This window comes from Pipistrellus kuhlii, unplaced genomic scaffold, assembly GCF_014108245.1.
Source record: "Pipistrellus kuhlii isolate mPipKuh1 unplaced genomic scaffold, mPipKuh1.p scaffold_m20_p_23, whole genome shotgun sequence".
Classification (NCBI taxonomy): Eukaryota; Metazoa; Chordata; class Mammalia; order Chiroptera; family Vespertilionidae; genus Pipistrellus; species Pipistrellus kuhlii.
In genome coordinates, this window is record NW_023425522.1 from 5561720 (window position 1) to 5576608 (window position 14889).

Genomic DNA, 14889 nt, shown 5'->3' on the forward strand with positions numbered 1-14889 from the left:
AGACAGTTGGATATATATTTGGCTCCTTCATTTTACAGATGATGATAAGCAGACTCCAAAGGTGAAGTAAGAAAACCGTCTGTTGTTGCAAACCTCCTCAGAGGAAGCAGATTCCATATGTGAAGTTTACAAGGTCAGTGAACTCCAAGACTGTCCTAGTTGGTTTGGCTCAGTGGATAGAGCATTAGTCTATGGACTGAAGGGTCCAGGGCTTGATTCTGGTCAAGGGCACATGACCAGGTTTTGGGCTTGACCCCCAGTGGGGATGGGCAGGAGGCAGCTGTCAATGATTCTCATTATTGATGATTCTCTCTCTCTCCCTTTCCCTTCATCTCTGAAATCAATGAAAATGTATAAAAAATAAAAAATAAGCAAGCTCCAGGACCAAATCCCTGAGGTTTTCCATGGAGGAGGGAGCAGAGCTCTCCGTGTTGAGGCCTCTGAGCTGGCCAGGGTGGCGTGGATAAGGGGTCCCTGGCTCGGACCGCTGCTCTGCTCCTAGTCCCTCCCAAAGCCAGGCCCGTACCTTGTAGTCCATCTGCTCTGAGCAGTTGAACACGTAGACCATGATGCCCAGCGCACGGCCCAAGTCCTTGGTGGTCTCCGTCTTGCCTGTGCCTGCAGGTCCTGCTGGAGCCCCACTCATGGTCAGGTGCAGAGACTGGGTGAGGGTGATGTAGCACCTGTGGACACAGGGGCATGGGTGATTGCCAGGGCCATGGGTGCTGATGAGTTGCTCCAGTCCAGCCAGGTCCTAGTGAGAGAAAGCTGGGAGCCCAGGGGAGGCCTGGAAGTTTCCGAAAGAAAACCCTAGAGTCCACTGCATCTGCTCCCCACAGCACTGTGGAGCAGACTCTCTAAAGAACCACCTGATCATATTGCCTCCCCCCTCCCTTGAAGGCATTAGTGGTTCCCCTCCTCCAGGCCCTTCCTGACCTCGCCCTGCCTACTTCTCCAGCTCATTTCTCAGAGCTCCCCTCTTCCCAGTCCAATGCTCTAAGTCTGTTCATGTATGTTTATTTCACTCGCCCAGTGCTATGGTCTGAACACTTGTCTCTCCCCCCCCTCCCCCCAAACTCGTAAGTTGAAATCCTAACCCCTGAAGATGACAGAATTAGGAAGTGGGGCCTTTGGGAGGTGATCAGGTCAGGAAGCTGGAGCCTTCGTGAATGGGATTCGTGTCTTTATAAGAGGCTGCAGAGGGACCCCTGTCGCTGCCACCTCATGAGGACTCAGCGAGAAACAGCCATCTATATGGCAGAAAGGGGGTCCTCATACGAACATGACCACACTGGTGCCTTGATACTGGAATTCCCAGACTCCAGAACTAAATGGCTGTTGTTTATAAGCTCCCTAGCTGTGGTGTTTTGCTCTAGCAGCCTGAATGGGTGAAGATACCCAGATACACCAGTGCTGAGCTTGTCCCTCTCTCCTTTCCCATCAGCCCAGGAGCCTTCCAGTCTACCTGGATCACGTTCCTCTTCAGTCTTTGCTCAGCTGATGGCTACTAACCCCTCAGGACTCATATTTGTCTTTACATCTCCCACTGAACATCCCCAGACCTCTCAACATGGAGGAGTGAGCATATGTGAGTTCCCTCTCAGCAGAGTTCCCACTCCACTTACAACCGTGACATGTATTTAACACACGTCTTTCATGCAGATTCTAATAAGATACATATAGGTGGGGTTACGTCTTATCATGTTATCTCCAGAGAGTAGCACATAAAGGCCCTTATGATTATTATAAATAAAAAAAACAAATTCATAAATGAATGGTTCAATCATTCAGTTTGTTTGATCCCCCTGTGACTTTTTTTACTAATGACAATAAACTCAGCTTCAAGTTTGTTTTTGACACATTTAAAAAAAAAAAAAAAAGACTTGTCAGCCTGGCCAGTGTGGCTCTCAGTGGTTGGAGTGTCTTCTCGTATACCAAAAGGTGGTGGGTTTGATCACAGTCAGGATGCATGCAGGAGGAAACTGATTGTTTCTCTCTCACATCGATATTTCTCTCTCACTCTCTCTAAAAAAAATAAAAAAATAAATGAAATAAATAAATAATACATATTTCCATTTAGATGGAAATGTGCCTTTGGATAATAGACACATGAAAAGATGCTCAAAATCACTGCTCATTAAAAATGTAAATTAAATCCACAATGAGATACCACAGCACACCCACCAGGATGGCTATAACAAAAAAGGCAGGCAAGACCAGATATTACCAAGAATGTGCAAACATTGGAAACCTCATAAATTGCTGGTGGGAATGTGAAATGGTACAACTACTCCAGAAAAACAGTTTGGCAGCTTTTTAAAAAGTAAAAATTATCATATTGTCCTAGGAATTTACCCAAGGGAAATAAGAATGTATGTGCATGCAGACAAACTTGGGTAGGAATGTTCAAAGCAGTATTTATAACACTAAGAAACTGAAAACAACTCACATGTCTACCAATAGTGAATGAATAAACAAAATGTGACATAGCCAGGCAGTGAATATAAAAAAATGAGGCACTGATATATGTGGCAACAAGGATGAATGAGCTTTAAAGATATTATGCTAAGTGAAAGAAGTCAGATGCCAAAGGTTCCATGTTACGTCATTTCATTTATGAAGTGTCCAGAAAGGATAAGAGACAGAGATTAGGTCAGCAGCTGCCTGGGAGGGGGTGAGAGTGTGGACTGACTGCGAATAGGGGTAGGGGTGTGCTAAACTAGGCTATGATAATGGTTGTACAACCCATGAATTTACTAAAAGTCATTGAATTGTACACTTGTAATAGATCAACATTAAGGCATGTATATTACACCTCAAAAAAAGCTGTTTCAAATGTGCCATTGGCCCAACTTTTTATACCTAGAAAATCAATACCCCGGCTCCCAGCCTGCAGGTTGGACAGGGAGGAGCCATCTGAGGGGGCCTCTGACATGAGTTCTGTTTCTGAATCTGAGATCTAGAGTTAACCCCATCCATGCAGAGGGTGACTGGGTCTCCACCAAAATGGTTTTGAAAAGACTTGAAGTGAATTCCTGATCTCCTCTAATTAAGGGCAAAATTCCCACATTTGCTTCAGCCTTTCAGAGTGAATCCAGGAAGGCAGGTTCCCTAGGCAGAGAGGAGAGGGGTGCTGACTTTTTCTACCTGGAGCTTTCCGTGCAATGGAATATGTTGGCTCAGCTGATTGGGGCATGAGCTACACTTAACTCCTGATTTCTTGGGCTCACACAGCTGCTTCAGTTTCCCTCGTGGATTCGCTCAGTCAGGTGGGTCCCAAGGCCAGGTGAGTCAGGTCCAGGTGAAAAGCTGCATCTCATCTTCCTGGCTCTGTCACTGTAACCAGCTGGCAGTGCTTCCCTCCTCTCAAGCATTGAGAGTGAGACCTTCACAAAGGCCAGTGTGTAGCCTTAACCTTACCTGCTCTCCTGAGCGGAGTTCTGGCTCCAGATTGGCCCCCGTGCCCTTCTCCTCTTCCAGCCTCAGGCTTCTTCTAGAACTACTGGGGGCCTGCCACAGCTCTGCACCTCTGAGGAGAGCCATCTGCCTGGACTGGTAGAGACTGGGCCCCAGGCAACTTTTCTCCGTTCTCTCTCCCTTCTTTTTGTCCCAAGGCTGCCCCCTCCTCCACCAGAGGCAACCCTAGCCTCCTCTTCCCAGAACTGAGGGCTTCCCAGGAACCTCAGAGTTTTGAGCACAAGGTTTCTCAAAAATAGAATTCTCACAGAAAACTCGAGTCTTTCAAAAGAAATCCTTAGAACTGGATGGCGATCTCCTTTGGAGCATCTACCGAGCTTCTGGCCATCTTCTGAGGAAGCACTTGGGGGAAAACACTAAAATATGTGCCTCCCCCATAATCATCGAACTCCAGAGCTGGAAGGGACTTCCCTGATCAACAAATCCAACCCCTTTACTTACAGACCAGAGGCCGGATGCACGAAGTTCATGCTCAGCCCTCACAGTCCCAGCTGCCTTGTGGCCCCACAACCCCACCCCCTGCCACTGGTGTTCCCAAAGGTTATTCTGAAAGGTTGTTCCACCATCTGGCCTAATTAGAAAATTAGCTCTTTATTATATATGATAGTAGACTGAGGCTCAGGACAAGAAAGTGGGCGGTTTAAGGAGTTGTAATAACTAAGGCAGCGCTGTGAAATAGCTAAAGGGCTATGAGGAAAACCCAAAGAAGGAAACAGTACTTCCCTCTCCTGCCTGTGGGTCAGCATTATGCTCAGGCTCTGAGCCAGCAGAATGTCCTGTCCTTGGGGACACACACTCCTGCTCCAAGGTTCCATCTGTGTTCTTGTTAGATTGTCCATTTCTCTCATCACCTAAGCCAACTGCTTCAGTATGCGCCTGCTTCCTAGTGTGGGGGAATCATGCTACGGTGGTTAGGGCAAGGACTGCCATCAGACAGACTGGCCCAACTCTTGCCTCTACGACAAAGTGTTTGTGAAATCTGCCAAAGTCATTAAACCGTGGGGCCTTAAAAATGTGTGACTGAGGTCCATTACGCAGTATTTTCTCCGAACAAAGCAATTTGGATAAATTTGCTGCATCAAAAACAATCTCAATTGTGAGAATGGCAAGTAATCTTTTAAGATGAGCACTTATCTAACCAACTAACCTAACACAGGTCAATTCAGTTAGCTGTTTATTGGGAACACAGTCCCTTTGGTGCTGGTAGAGACCTCAGAGGTTTGGCTTCTTTTCATTTTTCAAAATTTATTATTTAACATATTTTCTTTTTTATTTATTTTATTTTTTTAAATATATTCTTATTGATTTCAGAGAGGAAGGGAAAGGGAGAGAGAGCGATAGAAATATCAATGATGAGAGATAATCATTGACTGGCTTGCCTCCTGTATACCTCACATTGGGGATCAACCCACACTGGGGATTGAGCCTGAAGCCCAGGCATGTGCCCTGACTGTGAATCAAACCATGACCTCCTGGTCCATAGGTCAATGGTCAACCACTGAGTTACACCAGTTGGGCTCTGTTTTATTGACTTTAGAGAGAGAGGGAAGGTGAGGGAGAAAGAGAGAAACTGATCGGCTGCCTCCTGCATACCCCTTACTGGGAATCAAACTGGTAACCTGGGCATGTGTCTTGAGCAGGAATCAAACTGGCAACCCCTGGGTACATGGATGACACTCAACCAACTGAGCCACACAGGAAGGGGAGGGTTTGGCTCTTTCCCCATGCCAGGCTCTCTCTCGTTAAAGCCTTCGAATACAAGCATATGCTCCTGTAGCCTTTCCTCCCAGCAAGGCATAACTTCTTATTTCAGAAGGCAGCTCCTTTCACACAGGGTCAGCGTTAATTGTTTGAAAAGACTTACTAGTATTGAGCTGAAGTCTTTTGTTTTCTTTGGACTTCTGTAGGCTTTGCTCTTATCTGCCCCAACAGGCTCTTATGAGCATGAGATGAAAGAAGAGATAAGAAAGGGAGAAAGCCGATTCACTCTCAAAGTATTATTTTTTTAGGATAATACAAATATAAAACTTAGCTTTTCTTTTTTTTGGTATTCAATTGACAGATTAAAGAAAATATCAAAGATACTATATCCTGATTTCAGTTACGAATAGCTTGTGGCTATCCCAGAAATGTGGTCTGGCTAATCTTAGAGTTGGTGGAATCCTAATTGGCTTGTATCCATTTTCCATTGCCGTGTAAAAAACTACCACACACTAAGTGGCTTAAAAATTCTAAATAATTTTAATAATTGAAAACAATGAAGTGGACCCAGCAAAGTAAAATTTAAGAAAAGTGAATGCAAATTAGTCTTCCAGCATCTACACATGTACAGAACCGGGGATCTGGGAAGGAGACCCCCAAATTTTCACAGGTTTTAAGCTCAGTGTGAGAAACAGCATTCGTAGAAGAATGTCATCAGCCTCCGCCAAATCTGTCCCTATTATAACATTTAACTTTACAATTTTGAAAACTGTCTGTCTTCAGCATAAACGCCCCCAATTTTAAAATCTATTCCTTATGCCATACACTGGTTGGTAAATGTCTTTCTCAGAACGTGACACAAAGAACTGAGAGAAATGAGTGACATATGATCTCTGTAGCAAAAATGATAACATACCTAGTAACGGAACTGCCTAGTAATGAACTTTGCTTCATATGATGTTTACATCTCACATAAAATTAGAAATTTTAGAGGTGACTTAGGAAACTCAAAGAATCAAGAGTGACATTCTTATAAGCATTAATACAGGGTAGCAGAACAGAAAATACATTTACAAAAATTAATTTTTACACAAGTGTAAAGAAAGTTAAAGCTACTAGTATAATGAAATTAAACAATTATTTCTTAGCTACAACACCAAAAGCACAGTCCATAAAAGAAAAAACTGACCAAGTGGACTTCACCAAAATTTAAACTTTTGTACTTCAAAAGATACCATTAAGAAAATAAAAGATTAGCAACAGACTGAGATAAGATATCTGCAAACATATATGCAATAGAATATATGCAAACAGAATGTGCAAAGAACTCTTACAACAAATTAAACAACAGGCAAAATATACATACAGAGAATATGCCAAAGAAGATATACAGATGGCCAATGAGCACAGAAAATGTTACTCAATATCACTAGAAAAATACAAATTAAAACTCAAATAGAAGGCTACTTCAGATCCACTAGAATAGCCATAATTAATAAGAATGACAATAAGCTATGTTGTTAAGGATGTGGAGAAACAGGAACCCTCTTAAATTGCTAGTGGGGGTAACAAACGATCCAGCCACTTTGGAAAATTGATTGACAGTTTCTTAGAAAGTTAAACATAAAACTGCCACACCATCCAGCAATCCCCCTCTTGGGTATCCACACAAGAGAAATGGAAACATATATATACAGAAATACACACAAATTTCACAGCAGCATTACTTATAAAAGTCCTTAACTGGAAAGAGCCTAAGTGCTCATCTACTGGTGACTGGACAGACCAAATGGGTCATGTCTCTGAAATGGAACACTATTCAGAAATAAAGAGGAACCCACCACCTACATCTTCTCTACCATGGATGCACCCAAAAATCATTTTGCAAAATCAGAGAAGCCAGACACAAGAGACACATGTTGTGTGGTTCCGTTTGTAAGAAATGCTCAGAATAGGTGAGTTTATAGAGACAGAAATCTACTGGTTGCCTGTGACTGAGGTTGGGAATGAGGATTAACTATAAATGGACATGAGGAATCTTATCGTTGTAAAACTGATTTATGGTGATAATTACACCACTTGGTAAATTTATAAAAGTCATTCAATTATATACTTGGAATGGATGATATTTTTGGTATGTAAAATAAATCTCAATAAAGTTGTTTACATATATATATATATATATATATATATATATATATATATATTTATATATATAATCTTAAGTAGCAACAAACATTTTTAAAAGATCTAGAGATGACAATAAGAAATACGATATGAATATACTTATAAACTTTTCTGATAAACATAATTGAAGTATAAATAAGCAGAAATAAGTCACATTTTATAAAGAAGGCTATTTATTCAAAAGTAACTTGAAGGAATTAAAGATTAACAAATTAAAACCCTAATCATTTACATTTTGGAACTGAACAAAATGATTCAAGTTCATTTGAAAGAGGAAACAGAAAAGCTAAACAAAAATAGTCAATGAAGACATATGATGTAGATTAAGTATGTCAAACTCATGGCCCACAGGCCACATGCCTTGTTTATTTGGCCCACGAGTTTGACATGCTTGATATAGATCTTTACTATAAAAAAAATTACCATTCATGAAAAGTTACAAGCCTTAGGTAATATGGCTGATAAATTAACATACTGATGAAACAAAAGAGCTATTTGAGGTAGTTTCATAAACTCAGAACTTTGATTATGGTAGAACAAACATCACAAAGTGGAAAGGAAAAGGGCCTATTACTCATTAAAAAATGTTAGACCTACTTAAAAACAAACCAAAAAATCAAACCATATGCTCCCTGAGATAGTTTCTGTGGGTTTTCCTTGCTCAGGATTCCACACTTTGGGAAGTCATCTCCGCTACACCATGAATTCTGATGAGGCTGTCAATCAAAGTATTTACCAACCTCCCAGAGGTAGGCCAAAGTTTGGGCAAAATACTGGTCTCACTGGTCATCAGAGATGAGCACATGATTGAGACAGAGCCAGTCAGAGTCCCTTTAAGAAATCTGATGTACAGAGCTGGGCAAGGGAGGGTCTGAACCCAAAGTCATTAGGTAGGCATGGAGACCATCTTTCCAGCCATACAAAGAAAATCTGTGGGAGAGAAGAAAGTAAAGCCATGATCAGAGAATTCAAACCCTATCAAGGCCTGGGAGATGGTTATACGACAGCAAACTGGACTCATTTTCCAGGAAGGTGAGAGACAAAAGGCCTCTTTCTGTTTGAGTTAGTTTGAACTTGACTTCTATCACTTGTAACTGTTTTTGTTTTGTTTTGTTGTTGTTGTTGTAGATCCTCACCCAAGGATATGTTTTTTAATTGTTTTTGTGTGAGAGAGTAACATCGTTTGGTGCCTCCCACACATGCCTTGACCAGGGATAGAACCTGCAACCTAGGTACGTGCCCTGACCAGGAATGGAACCCAAATCCTTTTGGTGTTTGGGATGATGCTCCATCACACTGAGCCACCTGGCCAGAATGTAACTGAAAATGCTCACTTTACTCAATTGAGAAAAAATTCACCAAAGAATTATAAGGGGTTAAAGGAAAAAGTAAAATAAAATAAACTACGATAAAATAAGGTCATTATTAAACTGATCTTGAAATGGGTAGGGACTTTAAAGGTATAAAAATAATAAAATGGGCAATGACAGTAACAAGTAATTCATATAAGAGGAAAATATAATAGCCAATAAATACATAAAAATGCTCAGGCCTGTGAGTAATTAAAGCCATCTAACTTCAAATGAGACATAAAATTAAAAATATTTTAACAATAATACTTAGTGCTGTCGAGAATTCTGTAAGATGAACACTCTCATAAACTATTAAGAGAGCAACATTTTTTTCAAGAATAACTTGAAAGTATGTGTCATCCAATTATCCTGCTTTTTGGAATCTTTCCTGGTGAATTAATGAAAAATGTAGTAAAAATTCGTATAAAAGTGAGTTCATACAGCCTTAATTTTAACAGTAAAAGCTTAGCTATAACTTAAATATCCCATAATGCTACATAAATTATAAGATACTTATAAGTAGAAGGTAATGCAGCTATTAGAATGTTTTAGAAGAATATTTAGAGAATAAGCACATGATATAGAGCTTTATAAAAAGAGCAATCTGTGACATTTTATACACAGCATATGACTGCAATTACATTTTTTCAAAGTCTACATGTAGAAGCAATATTAACAATGGCTACCTCTGGGTGACATGTTTTCTTTGTTTAAAGATTACTAAGTTTTTCCATAAAAATGTCAGATAAAAGCTTTTTTAAAAAGTGTATGACTTTTGCTAGTGCCATTGTCCAGGAAATCACCTTCAAAGACTCTTGCAACAATGACATCTCACCTACTTTGCAGTAGTTACTGAGAAATGAAAAGGTGCTCAACATTGGTTAAGAGGTTGATTAAAACATTAACACAGCCCAGGGCTGAAAGGGCGTTTGTGTGTGAAGGTGAGGGGGACAAAAGGGAGGACCATCCAAAGGTTAAGACACAACTTATGAGAATCGCTTTTGTTCAGCCTGAAAAAGCATTTCCATTTAGTTCAACTTAGCACCGTGCCAGGGCCCTGCGACAGCACTGAGCCAGCGTGCCTGTTTATACATTCAAGTCCCATTCAGGCGGTGGGAAATTCCAAAGAAGCAGGCATAGGCACTGTAATGCGGGTGCGCTTTTAATGAATGTGCAAAGGTTGTATGGATCAATTGTCCATTTGATTAATTCCTCTGGCAGGAGAGAATTAAATGTACTTAAGCTACACACCAGCAAAAGCTGGATGCTCTTTAAAATGTGATTTTCTGTATTAAGGCCAATTCTTTTTTCTGAGCAAAACATTTCTTGAGATAATAATGGAAGTCATTGAGAAAATGGAATTTGCCATGTAAATATTCACAACATCCTACTTTGTCGGAAACGCGTCTAATGTGCAAAACAAGGTCAAGGTCTATATGGTACGTGCCGCTGTTTGCAGCAAATCTTCCTTTCAAGTTCTTATTTGCATTATTTCATAGAAAAGGTGATAAATTCCTGCTTTAGAAACAATTCATTGCCAAAGCCCTCGCCTTTCCCTGTTTGAGGCATTTAGCATTATAGTTCTAGAGACTCCAAAAAGAGGTAATTATCTTCTTCAACTCGTTGGCAGACATGAAGCCCCCGGGAAAAGAAAGTCTTGTACTTTTTATCGCTTGGAGCGATGATGTCTGATATGTCAATGGAGGAGAAGGCAATATTCTGATGATATGGCGAAGTGGGCACATCCGAAAGTCCCAGCAATCGTCTCACTGCATCCAGTCCAGGAGTATTCCGTGCATGCCTACTATGTGCCAGGCATGGTGCCAGATCCTGGGTGTGGAGCAGTGAGCAATCAACCTCAATGTCATCACGGACAGATGCTGATTAAATTGCTCAGATAGAGGATAGCTTCATTGTTCTGTTCCAAGTGATGATCTATTAGATCATGATTCAGGGCCGGCAAAAAATATCAGTCAGAGCATTCCTCCCTGTTTAGGGGAGGTGTCCGAGTGATGATGCAGGTGAGAAAGCTTTGCCTTGAACCCTCGCTGAATGATTCCCGCCAAGGGATTGAACCCAAATCAAACCCTGAAGATGCCAACCTCACCTCCCCATGCTGCTACTGCTTTTTGCCGTGCCTGCTGCAGAGAAATCTGCATCTCCCTCTGAACAGATGATATCTGCCCGTAGCCTAAGCTGGGGCTAGGAGGAGGGTCGGTCCCCAGCTAAGAGCAGAAGACAGTAATATCACTTCTCATGTGACCTCATTTCCCTGTGTCCTTCAGCAGCAGAGATGTGGACAGACTCTTGCATAGGTGCCTCCTCTGAGTCAACCTCTCCTCCCCGATTCTGCCTATTCTTATACTTCAATATTCAACCACCATTCGTTTATTTGAGCCATCTTAATTCAGCATCTACTGGATGCTGGTGACAGAGCAACAAACAAAACACAGAGGTTCCTGATCACAGAGCTCACATTCCAAAAGGGAATGCAGCCAACAAGCAAGCAAGGTCATTTCAGAATGTGGGCAAGGTCAGGAAGAAGCCAAGCAGAGTGAGCCATCAGGGTCATTGTTGTGTGTGTGTGTGTGTGTGTGTGTGTGTGTGTGCGTGTGTGTGTGTGTGTGTGTGTGTATGTGTGTGTGTGTGTGTATGAATCACGCACATGAGTGTATCTGTTAAAAAGAGTCTCCTCAGAACTGAGAGTAGAACTAAAGGTTGAGAAGGTGACAGTGGAAGAGGACATTCTAGGCAGAGGGCTCTTGTGCAAAAGGCTCTCAGTTGGAATGAACTTAAAGGGATCAAGGAAAAGACAGGAGGTCAGAGTGGCCAGAGTGCCAGGCCTCAGGGCAGTTGGTAGGAATTACTAGGCCCCAGGAGGAATTCAGGTTTTAGTCTAAGTGTAGTGGGAAGTGATGAGAGAGAGTGATGTGACTTCTACAGAGTTTCTCAGGAAGGAGGAAGTGGGGAGTGGTCTGGGTGGGATTCTGGATGGAAGGTTTTTCCAGAATAGCAGAGAAAATGAATTTAAAAAGTGAAAAGCATGGGGGGAGGTAAATCATGAGGTCTTACTTTGTCGATGATGTTTAGATTTTTCAACTACTCTGCATTTCCCACATCCTATTCATTCCATGAGCATAGTGATTACAACTTAAGTAAACACTGTTGGGAAAGATATCTGAGACTTTAACCAGGATACATGCAATAACACTTAAAATAGGCAGAGAGAAAATTAAGTAGAAGACAGCACAGATTCCATTTGGCCATTTTATCCTTCAAAATTTACGATGGTCTCTTCATTATCATTACCTACAAGTCACCTGTTTGGGGTGAGCCAGTCATTCAGATATACAACTCCTTTTGGTGAAGAAGAGATTCAGTGTTCTATGGAATTATAAGGGAAAAGGGCACTAGCTCTTAGAATTTGCAGAAATCTCAACAGAATTAAAATATCATTTCTCACAGGGACCATGGCTTTATTCCCCCATCCTTTCCTTTTCCCATGTTCTGCAGTCGAATAAATCTTCCTAAAATACAGTTTCATCGTTTTACTCCTCTGATGAAAAATTTTCAACAGTTTATCAGTATAAAAATGTCTTCTTCCTACTTTATAGTCTGACTCTTACCCATTTTCCCCAGCCTTTTAAACAGCTTCCTCTCCCAAAATCAAGAATCTACTTCCTCTTCCAGGAGCATGTCTGGAGTGTTCCCATTTCCATGACTCTGCCCAGAGAATTTCATTTTCTAGAATTCTTATTGGTAGTTCTTTTGGGGATCCCAGACCACTTGAACCATTATTGAGTACTATAGATTCTCTCATTAGAAAAAGTGACACACACACAGATTTCTGTACAATTTTATGATACCCTAACAGCCATTCTACAACCTACTGAAACCCTATTGGAATCCTACACATCCTTCAGGGTCGGGACAGATCAGATAAGATCTCTTCCCTGAAGTGTTACCAGTCCTCCTCTTCCCACAGTGGGTGGGACCCAGTCTGTGCTCGGAGGGCTTACTCTGCTAAGTCCCTTGCTTGGAAACTTATAGCATATGACTTTGAGCCCTCCTTTGTACTGTGGCCTTACACGTTTTCCCCTTGTGCTACTTAAATTATTATCTACATATGTCTTATTTCCCTCGCTAAAATTGGAGTTTAAGGGCAAGAAATGTTTTAGTCATTCCCAGTGACTAGCTCAGTGTCTGGCATGAATTCATAAATGAATTCATATAAATGACAGAGAATATGGTTCCCCAAAAAAACCATAAGCTCCTAACAGTAGGAACTATCTTGCTTTCATCTTTGTATTCCCAGAAAGGTGTTGAATAAATGTGTGGATTGATTGATTGATGAAAAAATAGTCAAAGGGATCATTTACTGAGCATTTACACTCTCTAAGCTTCTTATAAGCATCGCTGTCTTTATCCTTACAAAAACTTGAGGTGTGAGTTACTACCTCCATTTCACAAATGAAGAAACAAAAAAGTTTTTCATGGTCACACAGCTGACATGGGCTAGAGCTGGTGTTAGAATGCAGGTGTATATGACTACCCAGTAATTCTTCAAAAAGTCATGCTCTTTGGTCTGCTCTGTGGTTTGCTCTTTTGGTTTTCTTTTACCTCATTTGTGTTAATCAAGCCCTCCCCCTACAACTCTGTGAACCCGGATGACAGCAGCTTTGGTGCTGGATGGCCATTGGATACCTGAGCTAGACAGCAGATTTCTGTCAGTGGCTGATGCCAGCACTCACCTGTCTGTCAAAGGTGTGATCACAAGGCGAGGCGTATTTCCCAGGTATTCATAAGAATATAGGAACTGGGCATCACAGATGTTGGCAAAGCAGTGTTTGGCCTCATCATCCCAACGATGCCGCAGCTGGGACAGCCAGAGAAAGGCCTGGGCACTGTCCACCTAAAGACAGAGTGGCAGAGCAGCTGGGTGAAATAGTGCTCAACAGCTAGCAGGTGACCCTTAGCCTCAGGACACACGGGTTCTGGATAACTTGGGTGTTGTCTTCTAGTTAAGAGCACAGCACACTATGCCCTCCACAGCTCAGAAGGCATGAGCTGCTCTGATTACACTGTTTCTATGGGGGTTTGAAAGGCCAGTGCAGACATCCTGATCCGTTCCTAGCTCTATGGCCAGTACAGTCTGGCCCTCTGTCTGTATGTGAGCCTCTTCCTGACTCCAATATTCTTGTGCCCACAGAGAGGGGGTCTCTTGCATGTTTGGTACTCACCTTCTGAGCAATCATCTTGGCCACCACATCCCGGGCATGCACATCGATGGTGCATATGGTCATGACCTTCTGCCGGTTCCCCTTGGAGAGCTGGCCAATCAGCATGGTAATGAGTGCTTTGAGCTGGGCCACTTGCTTCTTGTAATAGTCTTTCATGGCACTCTCATAGCCTTCCTCCAGCCTGGCAAATGCCATGCCCACCTCTGTGGTCCACCAGATCTGGGTGCAGGTCAGGGCTACCTGTGGCAACAGGAGTCACTCAGTAAAGCCATTACCTGGACTATCTCCAAAACCAGTCCACTCATTACCCATAAGGGACAGCCCCTCCCCGCTCTCTCCACCAGCATGGATTAAGTGAGCCATGCCTTTGAATCCTTGGTGATGTGATTACAACACAGTGGGGGCAAGTAAAAAGTATACCTTTTGGTTGAGAACAACCAAGGACTTATTCTAATCATTGTCAGTGGCTTTCAGAAAACGCTACACTAATCATTCAGTTTCGCAGCATCCATCTTGTGCTTGGGAGGATAACAATATATTGATTGAAATCTCAAACACATTCGGTCTTTGCTGTCATTGGAGTCTGAGTATTTCAGTTTAGTAAGCCATTGCTGATCATTTGTGGTGTATTTTTCTTGTATATAATACTTTCATTACATTTTTTTTTATTTCTTAAAGATAACAGTGTTGAAAGCCTACTCTTGAAGGTCAAAATTCAACATGATAATATGATTACCATTTCTCATTCTGCTTTACTGGATCCTCCCTGCCTACCCAGCCTCTGGGTTTGCTCTGTACTCTCATTTCAGTCTACATATCTTTCAAGAGCAACCTTACCCACTCCTATGACTGCCATTACCAGCAAACACTTACAATCCCAAATATACCACCACTAGTATTATGCTACCAATAGGGGGAAGGAGGAGGGGTAT

At 41.9% G+C, this 14889-nt stretch overlaps 1 protein-coding gene across 1 annotated transcript in view; it reads right to left on the reverse strand.

The window, feature by feature from the left end:
• The window catches only part of DNAH9 (dynein axonemal heavy chain 9), a 294112-nt gene that overhangs the window by 194328 nt on the left and 84895 nt on the right, over positions 1-14889 (reverse strand). Inside the window, exons 25-27 of the mRNA XM_036451929.2 lie at positions 13958-14197; positions 13469-13629; positions 527-683 (exon numbers count right to left, since the gene is read on the reverse strand). Coding sequence (XP_036307822.1) covers positions 527-683; positions 13469-13629; positions 13958-14197 — 558 coding nt within the window. The remainder of the gene's footprint in view (positions 1-526; positions 684-13468; positions 13630-13957; positions 14198-14889) is intronic.